The sequence below is a fragment of the Magnolia sinica genome, chromosome 4 (genome assembly GCF_029962835.1).
Source record: "Magnolia sinica isolate HGM2019 chromosome 4, MsV1, whole genome shotgun sequence".
Taxonomy (NCBI): domain Eukaryota; kingdom Viridiplantae; phylum Streptophyta; class Magnoliopsida; order Magnoliales; family Magnoliaceae; genus Magnolia; species Magnolia sinica.
The window spans coordinates 108006885-108029531 of NC_080576.1; the positions used below are offsets into that span (position 1 = coordinate 108006885).

Consider the following 22647-nt stretch of genomic DNA (forward strand, 5'->3'; position numbering starts at 1 on the left):
TGTCAGCCTTAAAAACTGCTAGAAGATGTTATTGTTATGTGAAATTATCTATATGAATAGTGGGTGGAAATTGTTATGGCATTCTCCTGAAGGATGCTGTGGGAGGGCATTTTTCTAATGACAGAAGTATCCTTTCAACTATAGTTTCTCGATCTCTGAGATTTAAGGCATGTAATAAATTGTAAATAGATGTCTTCTATTGGGAGCCTTGAAGTGTTTTTCCTTCTGCGAACAAAGCAAGATGAAGCGGGGAGAGCGTCTATTGCAGCAAGAGTTTCCCCACATGCGAACGTGTATGTGTTCTAAAAAAAATTTCTCATGTCTTAGCAAGGTGGGATACAAGATATGGGATTGTTTCCTACAGGTTCTCTTAGTTGCATAGTGAGGTTCCCTTTCCTGTTTATGTAGTCATGCTGTGACAAATCAAATTATCTCGTCTCCTTCCATGCATTCTCAATCCATGGTGATGGTTATCTCAGATTATCTTTGCACAACCAAACATGCACACGGTGGAAGAGCTTCCTCAAAAAGAAACCTGGTTCATTTCTTGATTTGATGATGGTTAGCTCATGAATTTATCTCAACAATCAATTAATTTGCAAAAAAAAAAGGTGAGTTTGATTTATTTCAAGCTTTTTTGAGCTCAGAATACCAGTCCAGGGATCTTAAGAAACATGGATGATCCAGCAAAAGACCCATAGTTGGATTTCACCAATGAAATATTTCAACTGCTTGATGCAAAACCCAATTGGGCCCATAACATCCTGAAGGCAAATGAAGCAGGCCCCACCAGCTTGCCATATTCAAGTCACGATTGATACACATGCCATACCGATGACATGCTAAAAGAAAAATACACATGCATAAAATGTACTGATCAATGCATGCAATATACTCCTGCTGCTCTCTTTCTTCCCGCCTGGCCTCTCTTTTGTTTGGTTTTTCTGCTCTGGGTATATGATAGTGAGGGCCGATTTCTCTTTTTGTCCATCGTGGCCCCACCCGAATGGTTGTAAATTCATCTTCATCAATACAATGCTGGTGGCAAGTGCTCCCCTTCTTTTTTTAAAAAATAATTTAAATAAAAAATAAAAATGCATGCAATATACTGATGACATGCTACAACCTTACCACATTCGGGTCACAAAGAATGCATAGCCTCACCAAGCAAACAAGTACAGGGTAGAAATATCGGCCAGCACATGACATGTAAAGACTATGCACATGCACGAAAAGTACCGATCAGTGCATAGTGAAATGCAACACTCATCTGATCTCATCGATGAAAAAAAAATAAAATAAAATCCCCCATAAGATCACATAAGCAGACTTGCTATGAATTGAAACAACATCCGACCAAAAACTAATAATGGGCATTCTTAGAAGAAGATATCCAACCAGGAATATGTACTCGAGGCTCCTTTCTCTTCATTCTTCCAACCAGTATAGCTCTTGCCTATATCCTACTTATCAATCCCTCTCTACAATAGCCTGCTAAGTGACTTGATAAGCAACTTCAAGTTCTGCCTCGTAGCATTATCGCCTGTGAAACCTGAGACGTGGAAGCTGATACGCTGCCATGGTGAAATCGAGAAAGACCATTTAGAGAAGAGTACACATGTAGCATGCTTGGTCCAGTCATATATGAGGTAATATACAATGATGGACCCGGAGTTTGTTTCTTAGGTAAGCTCGGGTTGCCAGTTCGTACAAGTGGGGCTTATGGTTCAGTTATTCAACTGGCGGCCCAATTGCCCAACTCTTGGATGACACACATTAAAAAAATATCCCAGTTGGTAAAAATCTTAACTCTTCAACTGTGACCAGCAAATAGATGGTAAAGAATAAAATGCAGCAGCGGTCCACATTTGACCAAAATAAGGCCAATTATTTAATGGTTGGGATCTTTAATATGGAGGATTTTTTGGTACATGAGCCATCCACAGCAGGGTCCACCATTTCAACAATATGGATCACTGAACCGCGGGTTGTCCATTGTAGAGACTGAAACCCCAAGTGGGTTGTAGAGACACAGGCTGAGCATTCTATTATCAACTCTTACATAAGTATGATAACATCAAAGAAAATCACCTCGACGTTCTTCAGAGTGAATATGAGGTGGTAGACAGACTGATGGATGAGCTCGGCATTCTCCGGGGTCAGAATGGATGAATGCACACTTCTGCAGAAAGCAAGAAAATGGAAATATACATAGTTTTTCATGAGACCTGAAGAAGGGGTGTCATAATGCATTTGTGGAAGTTGGCCCATTAAAAAAATATGCACGACATGGTGGCCCACATAATGGACATTTGCACGCACGGATAAGTGCATGTTGTGCTGTGTCAGAGGGAGCTGTAAGAAAAGGAGTAAGTGATGACAGGAGGACATGAGTCTGAGATGAATACAATAGTGAGCCTGGATGAAAATGATAATTGATTTTCAGAGATTTGGAGCATCAATGGAAAGGCAGTGGCAGTTATTCTTTTGCGAAGCGACCATGAGAACTCCTGTTTCAGATCTTGATGATTGACTAAACAGGGCTCCTAAAGCCAACCCCAAACAGCTGGGGCAAGGCTATTTGATGATGACAACAGCAATGGTGATTGATGTTTAGAAAACTGGACCAAATCCTGATCCAATTTTGTGGGCGGTTTGGTCCAACTGTTCACATCCGTTCCGGCCAGGAAATGTACCTAGGCAAAATGTTTAGAATAAAGGTATTAACAAATCATCTGTCTATCAGCATGGTTATTTAGTGATGTTGCGCTTTTCAGAAAACAGTAGACCACCTACTTTACCCAGGTAAATGGTAACGTGGTCCCTTTCATTCCAGTCCAAACCGATCTGATCAAATACGGTATCTTATACTGCTTGGGCTGAAAGTTTGCACATCTGTTTGGTTTTAAGTTTGTACAAGTGGGGCACATGGTTTAGAGATGCAAACCATTCATATCATGGGCCCATTGTTGATGACTCGAGCACCAACTGAGAAACTGAGAAAGAGCCAAATTGTATAGCTAAAATGTTCCAATGTGGCGGCGGATTTTTTTTTCATGGGATATCCAAGGCTAGATTAGTCCTGTCATATCAATGGTTTGGGACCCCACTTTTACAAGTTGAAAACCTGAACGTAGTGTTCAAAGTCTCACCCAAGAAGAGTATAGTACCCCATGACAGCACGTGGCAGCAGATCTCATTTGGTCAATGTTTGGGGGTGCTAAAATGCATCAAGCAATGTATAAAGTATATGCAGGACAATTAAACACTTGTTCTAAAAGCTCGAACTGATAGAGCATGACCAATTAATACTTTTATCTCATAGCCCAGGCCCCACATCGCATGAGTTAGGACCTCGGCCGAACTCCCCTCACGAGCCCCACATGGGTACCGCCTCACACGAGCCACCTACCTCACACGGGTGGGGTCCACCTCCCACGAGCCACCTATCTCATACGGGCCACCCACCCCAAGTGTGCCCCTACATCCCACAGGCAACCCTACTCGAGTCCGGTGTGAAAATGCCCCTACATTAAAGTACCTCATGACAAAATGTGCAGCAGATCTCATTTAGTTGATATTTGGGGTTTGATAATGAATCACAACCTCATTCACACTTTCTAGGCATGTACACCTGCTACCATTTTAAAACAGCACTCAAATGCATTCTCAATTCCCCTCATTGAGTTATGCAAATAAAATCATGACAATTCTATTCACTCCACCTTCTCTAATCTAGTATATAACAACCGGTGAAGAGAACATTGCGGTGATATCGAAAGAAGGTCATATCATAGATAGCTGCCTATGCCCACCTCTACATGCGGACTAGCACACGAGAGATCTGATTTGTGTATCACATGCAAGATTGTTACATGACAGTATCAGCCAGTTTGCTAGCTGATACGATAGAGCCTGTACCGGAGCTGATACGGTCTTATAATTGGGTTGGGCAGCTGGGGATGGGAGGATAAAAAATTGTTGGTAAAATTCTAAGAAATGTGAAGATCCCGAATATGGTTTCTTTTTTTCTTTTCTTTTCTTTTCCTTTAAAAAAAAAAAAAAGTTTTGGCCATGTCCATGATGGCGTGATGGTATAACAAGCCATTCTTGGTAAGAATGTGGTTTGTTGGGCAATATCAGCTTACCTGCTGAAAGTTGACCAAATAGACCCTAATTGAATACCAATCAAGCATGATTTGGTGGATTATGGCCTGTTCTATATAAATACAAATAAAAATAAAAATTGATGATTTACTCTCTTTTTTAATATGACTATTTATTAAAAGGGCCCAAAGGCCAAAGGCCAAAGAATTACACCGCAACCCAAGGAGTACAAGAAAGATCACTGTCACCAAGACCGACCAAGATTGAAGCCCATTCCATAATGTCCACCTTAACCTTCTTCAAAATTCCCGAAGATTTCCCGCAAAGATTGTGGAAGCACCAATTGTTTCTTTCCCCCCGTAAGGCCCACAAGCCAGCCAAAAGAGTCATTCTCCACAACCTCCGCCCTCTCTTGCCACCCTTGCGTCCGTGCCACGATCGGAGGAGATCCTCAACGGACTTTGGTAACACCCATGACGCCCCAAATAGACCCAACACTCCTTCCCATTCCTCCCTACTGAACGCACAAGGAATGAAGAGGTGATCGACCAATTTCTCGCCCTGCCAGCAAAGCAAGTGGATGTTCATAATCACAAGTTCCCTCTTTTGAAGATTATTGACCATTAACACCTTTTTTTCCATTCCACCAGCCAAGCCAGGCCATAACCTTGGAGGGGGGCCCATAGGACCAGAGGGCATAGGTGTGCAAGCCTTCTCTACGCAAGGGAGCCCTGGTGAGCAACCTATAGAATGAGAAGACAGAGAATTTCCTAGCGTTGTATTTGAGCCACACAATGGAGCCCAGATCCTATGGGAGCAAGATGCCTGAAAGCCTCCTGGATAAATTGAACTCTTCCTCTCCTCTTACCCAACCACACATCCTTCTAAAATCGAACCCTTAACCCATCACCTACCGAGGACCCCACCCCCTCCTCAAATATATCCCTCGCGCTCAAAATAGCCTTCCACACCCCCATTACCCTATATAAGGACTTCTTAGTATACCAGCCCCTTTCATTCAAAGCATACTTGCTACCACTTCCAAAGATTTTCCATCCTCCAAACCGAACCTCCAATGCCTTTTTTCCCAAAAGCACCATATTCATTGCTTCCAGCTTCCTAATACCAGCACCCCCATCCTTTATTCAGTCTACACACCACATCCCACCTCATGAGGTGAAATTTGTTTTGCCCCTTGCCATAAGAACTCACGTTTGAGATTCTCCAAATTCTTCAAAACACCTTTCAGACATTTGAATAGGGCTAAGACTTAGAGCGGGAGATTTGAAAACGTTGCTTTAGTAAGGGTGAGACTTCGCCTTAAAGAAAGGTGTTTGCGCTTCCAAGCCAAGAATTTCTTAACTTTCTCAATGACCCTATCCCAAAAATGCTTCGTGGGCTTTCCAATGCAAAGCAAGACACCCAAACAAGAAGAAGGAAATGAACCAGCCCTACATCCGCACATGTCCGCCAGCTTTTTAACCTCCTCTTCGGGAATGCCAATATCTAGCATCTCATTCTATTTGATGTTTACCTTTACACTTGAAACCTTTTTGAAGCACCATAGGATCTTCCTCAACTTATCCACCTTTGACTCTCAACATCGCAGAAAAGGATTGTGTCATCCACATACCAAAGGTAGGAGACGAAATTCCCCTTGCCCACCTTGAACCCATTGATAAGCCCTGTCATCTCCCCCTTTGTCATGCATTCTGGTGAAAGCTTCAGCTACCATAACGAACAAAAAAGGAGATAACAGATCCCCTTGTCTAAGCCCTGTTGAAGACTTGAAAAATCCTTTGGACAACCCATTGACATGGAGAACTTGGCCCAATTGACACACGCCCCAATCCATCTCCTCCACTTTTATCTGCACCCAAACACCTTAACATGCAATCCAACAAATCCCAATCAACATGGTCATGCACCTTTTATAGATCAAGCTTACACACAATACCACTCTTTCCTTCCCTATGGCAATAATTAATACACTCATGGGCGATCAAAGTGTTGTCCAAAATCTGCCTCCCTTCGACAAAAGCACCTTGAACTTTAGAGATAACTTGCTCGAGGATCGACCTAAACCTTGTGTGACAATGCCTTTGTTAAAATTTTATATGGGGCACCAATCAAACTAATAGGTATGAAATCCCGTACACCTTTAGAATTAGCACTATGAACAAAGCGCCGAACTCGACAGGAAGCCGATTGTTTTAAAATTCAAAGATGGATGTGAGCACTTCTTTTTTTACCAACTCTCAAAATACCCGGAAGAATAAAGGGGGAATCCATCTAGCCCTGGCACTTCTTCCAATATTTTCCAAAATGGTTTACTTCACTTCGATTCATTGAATCCTACTCAAATGTTATATTTTGATCCTCAAAGTAGGTCTAGATCTTAGTTTAAAATTAGTTTCTAAGCTTCCTTCAATCATGGCTAAAGTGAAGAAAAATGCAGGGGAAATGAAAGAAATTTGAATAAAAAAATAAATTCAAAATGGGCGGCGACAGAGAACATGCAAACGATTATGGAAGCCGATAAAGGTAAAAGGATAACGGAAGAATCAAACAGGGGCATCGGCGATAAGGAGTGGAGTGTCGTCTATTCCAGGAACAGGATTAGAAAATTGGTGGTTGAAGGTCGTAGGAAATACTCTTCATTCCCCACCTTATACGTGAAAGGCTATCCCTATGGGTGGTTACCCCTCAATCTGGAGTGGATTTTCGGGCGCGCGGGTGCTGTTATGGATGTTATCATGCCGCGCGATAGGGAAACAGAAGCGTATCGCGGTTTTGCCCTAATTCGCATGGGCAGCGAAGCAGAACTGGCAAGGGCGGTGAGAATGTTACATGGAGTTAGCTACGATGGTAAAAAAATGCTCGTCCAGAGGGCACGATATGGCCTAGAATCTCTAACCGCCAAAAACTCTCAGAAGCGCTCCTCCCTCTCATCGACCGCTCCGCTGGAGCATCAGGCTGCTGGTATAGCTACCCGCCCTCCATCTCACTCCCAAGGAATCTCGTTCTGTGATGCCCTGCTCAACGGTCCTAAGGATTCCGTCTTGCACGCTAAGGAGTCAGAAGAGCCTCCTAAAGATCAACGCAACCCTAGTTGTTCTGATCATGCCAACGATCACTCGGACCACACGATCGTGGTAGACCAGGTCATCTTTGAGAAGAACCGAGCGGAGTTGGCTAAATTGGAGGTCATCATCACTGAAGTCGACGTGACTATATCAAACGTGAAGAACTGGATTAGAGATTGCAGGCTCCTCTGACTTCAAGCCTCTAAGCCACGACGCTTTATGGGTAAGGGTATGCCCTGACCTTAACCCTGATATTCTAACAATGTCGGACCGGTTGCATATTGATGGTCCGATCAAAAAAATCATGTCCTGGGAAGAATTTTCTATTTTTGGGAAAGAAAATATATGGATCCTCATTTGGGAAATCCCTATGGAATGCTGGTATGACAAGTTCCTCATCAAAGCGGCTTCTTGTTTAGGTTTCCTCCTCGAAATCGGTCCCAAGACTCAGCTTGGGACGGAACTTGGGGTCATTGGGGCAAGGATTAAACGAAAGAAAGGCTATCCTCTCCCGACTCACTTGCAGGTGCAGGTTGACAACCGGACCATCTCGCTTCCGGTGCAGAAAGAACCCCCCCAATCCATGCAACCCAGATGGGGAGATGTATGGAGAGCAAAGGAGTCGAGGATGCAGCCATTATTACACCTTCAAACAACAAGTTGGGAAGAAGGAGCTCAAGCTGCATCCTCCAGCGGACCACCAGAACACGGGCCTGTCAGACCTCCTGCCAACACAATACACGAAGTCGGCGTCTGGCCTCATCAGAAGACGTGTGGCTCCCCCTCCTCTTCTCCTGGTCATTATCTATCAGAAAATATCGGCGACTCTGGCGTGAAGCAAGGTGTCCCGTATCCGTTATGATACGGCCGTATCGGCCGATACGTAACGGTAACGGCCGACACCGTTATGCGATACAGGGTCGGAACGGCCGTTAAAGAATTATGTGACCGTAACGGCCGTTACGGGCCATAATGGCTGTTACAGACCCGCAACGGCTATTACGGGCCTTTTTAAAAAAAAAAAACTTACCTCTTTTCCTTTCTTTTCTTTTTCTTCTCTTTCTTCTTCTTCTTCTTCTCGGGCAGCTGCGGCTGCGGCTGCAACCTTCTTTTTCTTTTTCTTCTTCTTCCTCTCTCTCTCTCTCTCACTCTCTCTCTCTCTCTGTGTGTTCTTTCCCTCTTTCCCTCTTTTTTCTTCTCTCTTCTTTCCCTCTTTTTTCTTTTCGGTTTCCCTCTCTCCTTTTTTATTTTTTATTTGCAGGTGTACACCATACCAGCTAGCTGTTGTAGGTACGTGTCACGCTAAGACGAGCGCTGACAATCCTCGAGCTCCGAGTTGTACGAACGGTTCAAAGGAGATCAAAGTTACATGGGCTCCACAGTGATGTATTTATTATATCTACACCGTTCATCTATTTTTAAATATCATTTTAGAGCATTACTCAAAAAATGAACCATATCTAAAGATCGTCTGGACCACACCAAAAATAGCAGCGAAGATGATGATTTTCACCGTTAAACAATTCGTTAGCTCACCATAACATTTATTTTCCATCCAATCTATTCATAAGGTCAAAAAGACCCGAATGAAAAGGAAAAACAAATTTCATATTGATCCAAAAGTTCTGTGATCCCAAAAAGGGTTTCAATGGTAGACGTTCAATCCCCCACTACTTTTTGCAGTGTGGTCCACTTGATAATTAGATCTGTATTATTTTTCGTGTCAAGCCTTAAGAGGATCTCGTCAAATGAATGGACGGTTTAGATATAACACATACCTCATGATCAGACCCACAGGACTTACTGATGTCAATACACACAGGTACACCAAGCGGACTCTATGGAGTTACGCAACACGTTTTGTACACGTGCAGCGTGGCCCCACCATAATGTATATATTTTATCCATGCTGTCCATCCATTTTGCCATATCATTTTAGGTCATGATCCAAAAAATTAGTAAGATCCAAATCTCAGGTAGACCACACTATAGGAAACAGTGGTTATATAATGCTCACCATTAAAATTTTCTTAGGGTCCACAGTAATGTTTATTTTTCATCTAACCTGTTAATTGGGTCACATTAACGTGGATGAAGGGAAAACACACATGTCAGCTTAATTTAAAACTTTTGTAGCCCCTAATAGATTTTTAATGGTGGACGTTTAATTATTGTTATTTCTTATGGTGCAGTCCACCTAAGCTTTGGATGTGCCTCATTTTTGGGCTCATGCCCTAAAATTATTTGGCAAAATGGATGGATGGGGTGGATATAACACATTCATCACGGGTGGGGCCCAAAAAACTTTGACATGTGTGCTACACTTCACGATCCGAGTCCCGCCTAATTCAGGCCCTTAAAAAATTGTACACGAGACATATATTAACTTAAAATTTACCAATTAAATTATGGACTGCAATTGCTAACTCACAATGCCAAAATCAAATTGTTTGAATAGTTTTAATTGTTAATTTGTGGACTTTTATTTTTTAAAATAAGGCCTTTTGATTTTATTTTTTTTTCATGATTCACTATCCAATAAATGTCCACCAATTCATAAGTGGGATAATGGCAATAAATTGCATGAATTTGATGTTGATTTGGAGCATAGATTGGTCCTCCAAGTCAACCCCAAATTGGCAACGCCATCTACCTAAATTTAATTTCATTTTTTTAAAGAACTATTAGGAGAAATGATATCAAGTTGTTAAGTATATAAATTAGATATTTAGAAAATTAAATATATGAATTTTGTAGTCAAATTCGGGTTACTTGGTTAAAAAATTAATCAGACAGTTCGATACAACTTCTCACCAAAGAGTGGACCGTTACACTATCATAAATATGTTCCAATTTATAAATGAATGCACATTTGGAATGCTTAGAATATTCCGGATTTAATCCATATTTTTTCATATTTTTTTTGCAAAAAAAAAAAAAAACACCGTTACGGGCCGTTATGCCCCCGCATCGCCGTTACACCCCCGTATCCGTATCAATATCGGAGGGCACCGTTACGCCAACCAATACCGATACGGGATACCTTGGCACAAAGAGATCCGATGCATTCGATATCTCGACACGTATACACAAGTCTGATCTATCTCCTCGGCCAGCAGACCCCCTATCTCCTCAGGCAACTCCGATATCGACACGTGGCTTCTCCCTACTTCGTCGAGCGCGCAACATTAATTGCGATGACACTTCCACATCAGGATCGCGACGCGTGTCGCCTGATCAACCTCTCAACAGCTGTTAGGATGCCCAGATTGATGACCGAACGTCAGATCCCAAATTGACGTCTCTCCTTGATGTCAGGTCCTTCGAATCGGGTCCGTATTCATCCCATATCCGGCTCTACCCTGCTAAATGGGGCTCGTTGAAGGTATCCGATTCTATCCCTATCAACCCCAATCTTCTCCCTGCCTCACACCCGACTTCCAGACTCGATAGGCCCGGCGGTCTTCATTCTTCCGATTGCTCCCTACATGCCCGTCTTGGTCCTCCACCCCACCCTCCTCCCATCTCCACTCTGTCTGATGATATTTCAGGAGAATATATGTCAGATAATCCCACTATCGACTCCAGGTCTGCTTCATCAATCCCCTCTTCTCCCATTAACTCCGCTTCCAAAAACTGGGCGGACCTTGGCCCCCTTATGCTGTTCCATGAGGGAACTTCTACGGACATCATTATTGCAAAACCGCTTCAGATGTGTTCAGAGTTTCCCATCCAACAACAGGGTAACGAATTAATGGCCTATATGGAGGGCAAAAGCAAAGAGGAAACTTACAAGAAAATCCAAGATAAAAAATGGATTAGAGATGTTGTGGGGAATGTGGGGCGATCGCTGGGCCTATCCTTCGATAACCGGATTGAAGATTACACGGCCCTTTTCCAATTCATTGAGCACAGGGGAATACCCCTACCTCCCCCTAAGACTCCTGTTAAACTAGTGGCTCGCTCTCCTTCTAACAGGGAGCTCCTCAGACTTCAATCTTCGCCGGCAATTTCCTCCATGTCTTCGGCTAGATGTGGGATGAAGGGTACTCGGGGCAGTTCGGTTTTCCAATGATTGTTCTCTCTTGGAATGTAAGGGGGGTTGGCTCCAAGCAGAAGTGGAGCCTCATTAAATGGTATATTTCTAGAAAAGACCCGGATGTTATCTGCTTACAAGAAAGTAAAGTTCTGGTCTTCTCTTCCAGTCTTCTGAATACGTTATGGGGAGCTCAGGATACTAACTATGTCACTTTGGACGCATGCGGATCTTCAGGGGGGATCCTAATTACGTGGAAATCCTCGAGATGGGATCTTATGTTTTCTCTAAAGCTATCGTTCTCCAAGATAAGTGTTCTTCCTTTCATTGTATTCTCATTTTCGTTTACGGTCCTAATGATGACTCTCTAAGACCCTCATTCTGGGATGAGTTGACTGTCATCAGACAGTCTTTCTCAGGTCCTTGCTGTTATGCGGGTGATTTCAACGTGATCCGTTTTGCGAGGAACATTCTCGCACTAGGAGATCCTCTCTCGCCATGCAGCTATTTTCTGAATGGATTCAAGCTTAAGAGCTTGTGGACCTGTCTCTTTTGGGTGCCAAATATACTTGGTCCGACGGCCGCAGATCCCCCACTCAGTCGCGTTTAGACAGATTCCTCCTACCTACGGACTGGATCGAGGAATTCCCGACGATGTCTCAAATCGCTCTTCCCAGATTGACCTTTGATCATTGTCCCATCCTCCTCTCAATCATAATCGACGATAGGGGTCCCAAACCTTTCAAATTCAACCCTGCTTGGCTGAACATCGAAGGTTTCAAATAGCAAGTTGTTGATTGGTGGGTCTCATTTTAGGTTGCTGGGTTCATTGGGCACCGGCTAATGTGTAAGCTTCGCATGCTAAAGGAAAAATTAAAAGCCTGGAACTACGATCACTTTAAGAAAAGAAACTGCGACATAGAGGCATTATTTTCTGAATTGCAGATGATCGATAATGGCCTTGATGGCCATGATATCCCTCTAGAGGCCCTTGCCAGACGTATCCAGATCATCCAGTCCCTTTCTTCCAGATCCTTGGAGGATGACATATATTGGAGGGTTAAATCGAGAACCAAGTGGATAGCTGCGGGTGACAAGAATTCTAAGTATTTCCACAACCTCGCCAATATGCGAGCCCGGGCTAAGGTTATCCACAACATCTCTATGGACGGTAGACAGATTGATGACAAAGATGATATTTCGGAAGCTGCGGTGTCCCATTTCAGAACTCTCCTCTCTTCTGAAGGTTGGTCCAGGCCTAGGCTTGATGGGATCCATTTCCATCCTCTTCCTTCATCTGAAGCTGATCGGCTAGAAACAAGGTGTTTCGTAACGGTAACGATGGCCGTAACGACCACCGCCATTACAGCCCCCATATCGGCTGTTACGGCCATTTTTTATTTTTTGAAAAATGTTCTTCCTGGACCATTACGGGGCCGTTACGGCGCGTTTTTCTGTAACGGCCGTTACGGCCGTTTCGACCCCATAACGCGTAACGGTTATGACCGTTACCGTTACGTAACCGATTTGGAATACCATGGCTGGAAACCCCCCCCCCCCCCCTCGACGAGATCAAAGCTACCATAGATGCTATGGATGGGGATAAATCCCCTGGGCCTGATGGCTTTCCCATGAGTTTCTTCCATTCTTTTTGGGACACCGTTCAATCGGACGTGGTTGATTTCCTTAATGAATTTCACGCCAGGGGAAAACTCTCTAAGGGTATAAAAGCTTCCTTCATCGCTCTCATTCCTAAAGTGTCAGGGGTTAACTCTTTCTCTGAATTCAAACTCATTAGTTTGATTGGCAGCCTGTATAAAATTCTGGCTAAAATCTTATCCATTAGGCTTGCTTCAGTGTTGTAAGCTGATATCCAAGCATCAAAATGCCTTCATCAAGGGACGACAGACCGTGGATGCAGCGCTTATTGCCAAAGAAATCCTTCACACCTGTCATACTTCTGGGACTAAATCAGTTTTTTGCAAACTTGACATCGAAAAGGCTTATGACCATGTGGACTGGAATTTTCTTCACTACATACTTTCCCGATTTGGTTTTGGTCAGAAATGGAGAATGTGGATGAAGACCTGCGTTGAATCTCCCCATTTCTCGGTTCTCCTCAACGGTGTCCCTAAGGGTTTCTTCACCAGCTCAAGGGGCTTGCATCAGGGTGATTCTCTATTGCCCCTGCTTTTCCTCTTGATTTCTGAAGCTCTTTCCCAGATGTTGAATATGGGCCAATGCGCTAGTCTATTCAGAGGCATTTCCATGCCAAGGGTCCCTGCACCGATCTCTCATATTCAATTTGCAGATGACACATTGATCACTTGTGAAGCCGATTCTGAAGCCATTGCCAATCTGCTCACGTCGCTGCGCTACTTTGAGGCTGTCTCGGGTTTGCGCATCAATATGGCTAAATCAAAAATCTTCGGGATCCACATTGCCGACCAGGAACTTAATTCTTTCGCTCAAATCTTCGGCTGCTCCACTGCTTCCCTGCCAACTTCTTTCGTGGGTTTACTGCTAGCCATTGGCCCCCCTCCCCTTTCCATGTGGGACAGGGTGGTGGAGAAATTTCAAAAATCGTTGGCTAGGTGGAAATGCAGGTATTTGTCTATGGGGGGCAAGCTTACGCTTATCAAAGCTACTTTGTCTTACATCCCCATCTATTTCATGTCCCTTTTCATCTGTCCCCCAACTACTCGACGTCGGACCGACAATCTGAGAAGAGATTTTTTGTGGAGCGGCAAGGAAAATCAGAACAAATTCCATCTTCTGGACTGGGAGGAGGTCTATACTCACTTTAAAGAGGACAGCGCAAGCGTAAAAAATCTGAGGGTGATGAACAAGGCTCTCCTGGACAAGTGGACTTGGAGACTGGGAACAGAACCAGAAGCTTTATGGAACCGCATCATTAAAGGGAATTACGAGGCCTCTTCAAGAGGCTGGTGGACTAGGGACTCTTCTGCTTACAGAGCTTCTTATATCTGGAAAGGAATCCTTCGCTCCAAAAATCCGGTTTTGGAAAATATTTATTTTCAGTTGGGAGATGGGTTGGCAATTCGCTTTTAGGAAGACCACTGGATTGGGGACAGATCTTTGAGGGAGAGCTATCCCTCTATATTTCGTATTGCAATCTGGAAGGATAGGCCCATCAATAGTTTCTTCTCGCCCTGAATTTGGTATAGTATGGGACATCAGTTGCCGCAGAAATCTTTACGATTGGGAGCTCACTCAGTTTGCTGATCTTCTGGAGTGCTTATCCAGGGCCACCCCTTCCCTCACTGATCCGGATCAAATCATCTGGACCAGGGATAAAACTTCCCAGTTTTCAGTGAAATATCTCTACTCTATCCTTCTCCAATCCCTTCCCCCTTCTGCGTCGGTCTCCCTGTTTACCTGGAAATACCCCGTCCCCCTAAATATATCCGCTTCACTTGGTTGGCCTCTAGGAATCAAATTTTAACTGTTGACAACCTCATGAAGAGGGGTTTGCAGCTCGTCAACATATGTCTATGTCGTATGGCTTCGGAAGAATCGGTTGATCATCTTCTTGTGCACTATCCTTTTGTATCTCAGATACGGTTGGATTTTTGCTCAAGATTCAGCGTCAGCGGATGTGTGCCTGCTTCAGCTTCCTCCCTCCTTGCGTATTGGCACGGGCTCAAGTTGGGTAAAATTAGATCTAAGGTATGGAAAATGGCAATCATGGCCATCTGGTGGGCGGTTTGGAAGGAGCGCAATGACAGGTGCTTCAACACTGTGCACGCTTCGGCTCAAGTTGTCGGCTCGAGAGCCAAGCAGCTGCTTATTGAATGGGCTTCTGTTGTGCCTTCTCTTAAAGATTTTAATTTTCTCTTTTTAGGTTTCTAGTTCCTTCTGTTGTTTCGGCTCCTGCTATGTCAGCAGCCCCCTTGTATTTTCGTTTGTTTTTAATATAATCTCGTTGCTTAAAATTTAAAAAAAATAATAATAATAAATAAATAAAAATGGGCTTTCTATCACTGTAGTGGCCCTGCAATTGTGCTGATACAGCTCATTTTTTTTCATAACAGACTGCTTCAACCCCCGTATAGCACAACGGGGTGACAATTTCCTTCATGTATTGGCTAACACGCAACCGTTTTTTAATACCATGATCAGGCGTAGCCCACCTTGCAGATGAACTTGCCCAAAAGTCAGGCCTGTCAACCTATCAGGTTGGCAATACATGAACCGAATGCAATGGCAATTAAAAAGAAATTGCCGATGATCAGAATAAAATGTGGGCGTTTGGTCCATATGAATATCAGCCTGATTCTTGGGCCAGGTCACACCAACAATGGGACTGGCTTCATACAATGTTCAGATGTCGCAAAAACATTTGGCAGGCAAGGCTGTAGCCATCACAAAACTAAACAGACAGCATGTCAAAAGTATGCCTCCTTTTCATAAAATCCTCAAAGCGAAACCTGACATAAAAGACTTGGCAAGTTTACCTCAACTCATTAGTTGCTTCTGTCAGGCTTTTGGTTAAACTCTCAAACTCCTGCAGCAGACCACTACTGCGAACCTCAGCCAGCAATGGTTGAACGTCTTCAGCCATGGCTTCAATCTGTGACATCACTACATCGAAGACATCTTTTTCATATGAGAATGCATAAAATTGTTGAGTAAACACAGCACCAAGAAGACTTTGCCTGTCCAAAGCCAGAGCTACAATAATTGTATGTCCTGGATAACAAGTGCCTGAAATTCGGAACCATAGGCTAGATGAAATAAAGAGGAACAGTGCCCCGATTCATCAGAACAGGAAGTTTCCCGATGCACCCATTTCATACATGTACGCCGATGTTCTGTGGTGAAGGTGGATGAGATGGAGGGCCCACATCGCTGGGGGATGCCCTGAAAAACTTCCAGCTTGAAGATCTTTTGCCTGAACTTGGCCTTTTTTTCTGGACCAGTTCTATATTTTATCCAATAACATCTATGTTTTTAGGGCACAGTTGGAAGCATCATGATCTTACAAGCACAAGTTTTTGGATAATTCTCCATCCACAGTAAGCCCATTGGATCAATGGTCTGGATCACCAGAACATGCACCCCAACTGTATGGAGGGATGCATCAGCAAACCATTCATGTACTGACATAACAGTATAAACAATTTCTCAAAGTACAACGACAGAGAATGCCAAGAGGCAGGAGGATAATGTAAAGTGCATAATGCCAGCTAAACATGCAAAAGGTAAACTGTTCATACCTTTGCGAGCAGTGGCTTTGCTTCTTGTAAAACAGATGCAACCTTTTCAGCCAAGATATAGCTTTTGGAAACACCGATCTCCTCCACTTCTCGTCCAAGCCGAGCGAGTATTCCCACCAATGCATCCAAGCTTACCCCCTGATGGCCTGTCATCTTCTCCCTATCACACACAATCAGACCTTCTTTAACACAATCTGGGTCGAGAGGGCCCACTGAAGGTGCTGGAAGGGGAAGTTGTGGTGTAATGTCGATCATAGTCTCCATAAGAAGGCCAGACTGATTCACCTCAATCAATGAATTTCTAGGTATTATTATCTTATCATCATCCACCTGCAAAAGGAAAGAATTATGCAGGTACAAGCCAAATTCCAACAATAAATTTAAATGCCAAAAGTATCATCATCCACCTGTTTGGGTGCCACCTAAAAATGAGTCCATCTCATCTTAGTTAATCAAAAATGTGTTAGAGGTCATATTTCATTTTGGTAAGGATTAAAAATGATCTTGATAATCAACAATCATGATTTCTAATAGAAAATTACAATTAAATAAAATGAGATGAACTCGTTTTTAAGTGGCACCCAAACAAGCCCTAGGATTATTATTTTTAATGACGCCAGGGTGTCCCCATCCCATTTTAAGGCGAGACTATTCCCTGCAGATGCACGCAATCACCCGCAAACCACGTGCATCAGGTAATCCCAAGGAGGGGAATCGAACTCTCTCGTTTGTGGGGAGCACACCCACAACACTTGTCGTTCGCCCAAACCCCATGCGGGTAAACAAGCCCTAAGATATGTGAAGGGTTGTATACTAATCCATTTTAGGGTTGTTCAGGTGAAGAGTTGAACACAAACCAAGCCAGCTCGCTCGGTTTGGCCCGATTTAGCTCGGGCCAGAAATCCCAACTTGTTTCATTGGGCTGAGCCCGAGTTGTATGCCAGCCCGGTTTGTTTCGGCTCGGCCTAGTATGAATGTAGTATAAATACAAAAAATAATAATAATAATAATAATAAAATCCTAACTTGAATGTTTGAACAAGGTATTGCCTTAACTTTTGTTTAGTTGATAATAGATTCTGATTCATAAGCTTTGGGCTTTATTGTTCATTTATTCTCCACTTTACTTCTTTTGTCTACAGTTACAAAATCAAACCAATCAAACGAGCTAAACTCGATCCGGCCCAAAAAATAGAACTCGAATCAGCTCGAAACTGGCTCAAACCTAGCTCGATTCAATTACCAAACTAGGCCGAGACCAGGTCGTCTCGGTGATCAAGCCGAGCCAAACTCGAGCCAGGCCCCTTGGCTGAACGAGCCGAGTTGAGCTGGGGCAGAATTCGGCCCGGATCGGCTCGTGTATAGTTCTATTCAGGTGCCACTTAAAATGACTTCATCTCATTTTTGTTAATAGTGTTTGTATATTAGAGACTATAGTTTAAACATTGTTGGTCATCATCATTATTTTTAATCCTCAAAAAAAATCTCTAACACATAATTACTATTAACTAAGATGAGATGATCTCATTTTTAAGTGGCACCTAAACAGGCCCTAAAAGAAGAGTGAACTGTGTACTTATTTTTCTTAAAAAATTCTATTTGCTTCCACACGAGCTGCCTGTCCAATATCCCATTCCTTTCATAATTGATGAACAAAAACATATCATGATCTCTAATTAGTTCATTTTCATAAGCAATGACTTCCAAATAACCATTCAGTCTCAATAGGGCAGTCAACAGGCCAGGCATGGGTGGGGCTAGGGTCAGCCCAAGGCTGATATCCTTATCAAGCCTGAACCTGCCCGTAGACCTGACAGTCATGTCCAATCTGCACATGGCTGCCAAAAACTGGCCTATATTTGAGATTGGGCAGGTTTTAATTTCATAGAGAACGTAGTTAAATCTGAGCCAAGGATTGGTTCACATATATGTTGGGCAAGAGATCAGGCCAACGCTGGCACATGGAGCTGAAAGCTAAATCAGGACCAAGCCTATAGTAGGCTTAGCCTGGGAGCTCGACGAACCAACCCAGACAAAAGGTATGCAAATCCAAGAAAACTGATGTCCTATAAAATGCCATGGACAAACTACAATCATATGAAAGAATGATTTCCATGAAATAACATTCATGTTCGATGTCATGTCCAGATAGCCCTGTAAAGTGCCTGCAACATCTGAGACACCCAAGCAAAAGCCATTGTTACAGAGCAAGAAACAGAAGCAAGCACTCACCTCAACAACTGCATTGATACTCCTCAAAGTAGGAATAATGCGAACCACGCCACCAACAGTCACTCCTCTGATCCTCACTGGCGTTCCTTTGCTAATACCACAAGCCTGGGTGAACTCTAACACCGCCTCATATTTCCTCAACCGGGACCTCAGATGGAATCCCCTCAGCCAAACCAAAGTCAGTGCAAATAGAACAGCTCCTGACACAAAAAAAAGCCCGACACCTCCTTCCCAAATGCTGCTCTTACCAAACCCAAAATTACTAAGCGGTTGCAACGTTTGCTTCCAGATACTTCCGGGGATACCCCAAATAACTGCAAGAGGATTCTTCCTTTTTGCTGAGGGCGGTGGAATTTGCTCAGAACTTGCAGAACTCGCTCGTAACGGAACAAGCTTTCTCAAAGGTCTAATTGGGAGATGTGGAACAAAATTCCGAGACTCGAGCACAGTTTTGCAACTACAGACCTGAACCAATGGAATCCCCACCATCTTGCAAAAGCCAAACGCTCCAAAACTCAAAGCAAACCCCTAGAAAGCCCACGAAGGTTAATACTTTTGATTTTTCACCCGCATTATACACTACGCACTTCTTGATACAAAACCCTATGTACAAAACATGGAGATGTCTCAAATCTTCAAGACCTAACTACGAAAAAACTTGAAACAAGATCCAGGATAGCTAAATTGGGATATCTACAGCTTTTTATTTTTCCTCGGAATCTGAAAGAGATCCAATTAACTAATCCTAAAGCAAAACCCTAGAAATCAAGCATGGGCTTCTATTCCGCAATCTCTTGCAAATTGCAATCGTGGTTGAAACTCAAATGAAAACCCAGACAGTGAATTTCAACTGTATATGAGTTTTTTACTTTTTTGTGTAGGAAAAAAAGGGACCCGATCCAATTGAGTAAACCTCATATCCAAACCCTCGAAATGAAAACTAGGTTTTATCTCTTGCAATCTCTTGCAATTGAAATCAGGTATATTAACTAGAACCAAAGAAACCAAACTAGGTTTTTTTTTTTTTCGCGAGGAAAGAACAAAATGTGCCCAATTTAGAAAAGCTCAAATCAAAACCCTAGAAATTGAACTTGAGTTGCACCTCTACAATCTCTTGCAACTCAAAGCAGACCAAATTGAGTAAAACATAGAACCGATTCGGGTTTTCTACAATGATCTTTGAAAAGAACAAAAGGACCCAATTGAGCAAATGTTGCCCAAAACTGACAATCTTCAGCAAGCAAAGGCAGACCAAATAGATTAAAAGCCTAAAGACCCTCATCGATGAAACTGACAATGCATCAAGGCAAAACCTTCGATATCCTATCATAAGTTTTCCCCAGAATCCCTACGAAAAGAAGAACAGATACCCAATTGAATTGAAAATAACCACACAAACAAGAACCACGTTGGGGAGAACATGCATGAGATGCGTGCCGTCCATTAGGCGCTGTCTCCTGTTCATATTTGAAACAAAAAATTGGGCTGCTTTAAAACTCAGGTAGGCCACGCTATAAGGAATAGGGATGGGACGCCAACAGTTAGTTGTGTATGGGGCCCACTGCAGTTCATATAGGCCATCAAATCCATTCATATGACTCTTCTCACCAAGATGAAGGTAGTCTCCAAAATCTTGCTATTCTGAAACTCAGGTGGACCACACCACGTGAATTTCGAGATTTTAGGCAGATTTTATACTGTTTCCAATGGTGTGGTCCACCTGAGTTCTGTATCAGTGCGACATTCGGGATCAAGGCCTAACATGGGGTGGCGCACCTGACGGACGGTGAGAATCTCATGAAGTCTTCCATCCACGTCAGTGAATTGTCGCGCCCCTCGCATGACTCGTCGTAGTCACGCAAGCGTTTTCGAATTGGGAAAAAACTAAAATCAAAATCCTAAAGCCGTCTCTCTATATATTAGGATGTTCTTCAGAAAACAGAAAGAACAAAATCAAAACGTGATAAAATAAAATCAAAGATGGCCAATTGAGCAAGCAAAATCTCTGACGAAAACCCTAGAAATATCTGAAGAAAACCCTAGAAATCGATCCGCAAATGCAAAGAAATGCATACCTGGAGATGTTTTTTTTTCCCCCCTATTTATGGAGCGGGAGGAACTTCAGATGGTTTCATATGGCAATTCGATGCCATATTGGGGCATTCTCGGAAGCAGAAAAATGTTTCGCGGCTTATTTGATACTCTGGCAGCGTACGATGCTTCATACGCAGGCACTGTACCGTTGCACGCATCAACTCAAACTAAACCGGCGCCATGGGGGTGACCGTGATGCATGTATTTTATCCGCACTCTCCATTCGTTTTTTAAGATAATTTTAGGGCATAACCTTAAAAATAAACAGATATAAAGCCCAAGTGGACCACACCACACGAAACAATAGTGATTGACCGCCCACAATTAAAAACTTCTTGTGGCCACAAGAGTCTTGGATCAACCTGATATTTGGTATTTCCCTTCATCCAGTCTTTTTGATCTTATGAACAGGTTGGATGGCAAATAAACATCATGGTAGGCCCTAGGAAGGCTTCAACGGTAGGTGTCATTATCACATGTGGACCACTTAAGCTTTGGATTATTTTTTTTTTCATTTTTGGGTTAATGCACTAAAATGAGCTGGCAGAACCGATGGACGGCGTGGATACAAAACACATGCATCACAGTGGGCCCTACAGCGCCTTCCACCAGGGATATCGCCGGTGCCACCCGATAATCCGCTTATAGAACCCCATTCCCTCTGACGATCCGAAGCTCGCATTCATGGACGCGGATTAGCTACTGACAGGTTGAGTAGCGAGACTGGTTACTGAAGTGACGTCACCGAGTTCTGTGGGCCCCACAATGATGTATGTATTGTATCCCACCGTCTATCCATTCGGAGAAATCATTTTAGGGCATGACCCAAAGAACCCAAAGAACAATGCAGATCCAAAGCTGTAGTGGACCCACCACAGAAAATAGTGGGGAGAGTGACACCCACCGTTGAAACTTTACTAAGGCCCACCATTATGTTTATTTGAGATCTAACCTGTTCATATGTTAACAAGAAAGAAGGGAAAACACAAATATCAGCTTGATCGAAAACTTTCGTAGACCTTTGAATTCTTTAATGGTTGCCGTCACTCTCTCCACTGTTTTTTTGGTGGGGTCCACTGGAGCTTTGCATCTGACTCATTCTTTGGCTAATGCCCTAAAATGATCTCTCCAAATGGATGGACGGTGTGGATATAAAACATATATCATGGCGGGGCCCACAGAACTTGATGACGTCAGTTCAATAGCGACTCAACCTGTCAGTAGCTAATCCGCGTCTCCGATTCATGGGCACTTGTTTGTTGAAGCACGCCCATTGCATATTTTTCATTTTCATAAAGGCCCACCAATCCGATGGCCAGATAATTAAGCTGGGCATTGGATTGGATATCAGGCTCGGGTCAAGCTTATTCACACATCCTAATCAAAGATTTATTAGATCCAACCGTCCAGATCATGATCCGAACCAGCTACCGGCAGTGTTATTCGCTAGGACTTCATCAAGCGGTCTCAATCGTCTTAGTTGGGAGATCTTGACCAATAGGATAGCCCTGGTTGATCAAGCACGAGGGAAAATGCAGGCAAGAATTGTGGGTCATGCAACAAGTAACATAGACATGGAGCGGATTAGGTCAGGCCATGGCCTCACACAAGATGGTGGGGCCCACATTGACGTATGTATTCTATATAGATGCCTTCCATCCGTTTTGCCATATCATTTTAGGGGCATGAGCCCAAAAATGAAGCAGATCAGGTGGACCATGCCACAGGAAACAGTGGTAATTGAATGTCCCACCATTAAAAACTTCCTAAGGCCCACCGTAACCCGTAATGTTTATTTGCCATCCAACTGTTGATCAGGTCACAAATACCTGTATTAAGGACAAAAATAAATA

At 43.3% G+C, this 22647-nt stretch overlaps 1 protein-coding gene across 3 annotated transcripts; it reads right to left on the minus strand.

Moving 5' to 3' along the window:
- Nucleotides 1-679: 679 nt before the first annotated feature.
- LOC131243718 (protein TRIGALACTOSYLDIACYLGLYCEROL 2, chloroplastic-like) lies at nt 680-20955 on the minus strand. 3 transcript variants are annotated; one of them, XR_009170177.1, is made up of 7 exons: nt 20477-20767; nt 18701-19228; nt 16470-16799; nt 15708-15823; nt 2302-2355; nt 2092-2182; nt 1539-1574 (listed from the first exon to the last, which is right to left on the minus strand). XR_009170177.1 is itself a non-coding variant. In XM_058243241.1 (6 exons), exons 2-6 carry the CDS (start codon nt 19187-19189, stop codon nt 1482-1484), a joined length of 1119 nt encoding a protein of 372 aa, XP_058099224.1. In that variant the 5' UTR covers nt 19190-19228; nt 20776-20955; the 3' UTR covers nt 680-1481. The 3 variants fall into 3 exon arrangements, 2 of the variants coding, with proteins under 2 accessions (XP_058099224.1, XP_058099223.1); XM_058243241.1 differs by lacking the exons at nt 2302-2355; nt 20477-20767 and adding an exon at nt 20776-20955 and having other exon boundaries at nt 680-1574; XM_058243240.1 differs by lacking the exon at nt 2302-2355 and having other exon boundaries at nt 680-1574.
- Nucleotides 20956-22647: the final 1692 nt, after the last annotated feature.

Bases quoted from the DNA above. Each gene is read 5' to 3' on its own strand.
- LOC131243718 (XM_058243240.1), bottom strand. From the start codon at position 20,542: ATGCGAGGGGCGCGACAATTCACTGACGTGGATGGAAGACTTCATGAG. The intron at 15,824-16,469 runs GTATGAACAGTT...GTGATGTCACAG, and splicing joins CAAAGCCACTGCTCGCAAAG to ATTGAAGCCATGGCTGAAGA. The intron at 1,575-2,091 runs GTGATTTTCTTT...TCACCATGGCAG, and splicing joins TCACTCTGAAGAACGTCGAG to CGTATCAGCTTCCACGTCTC.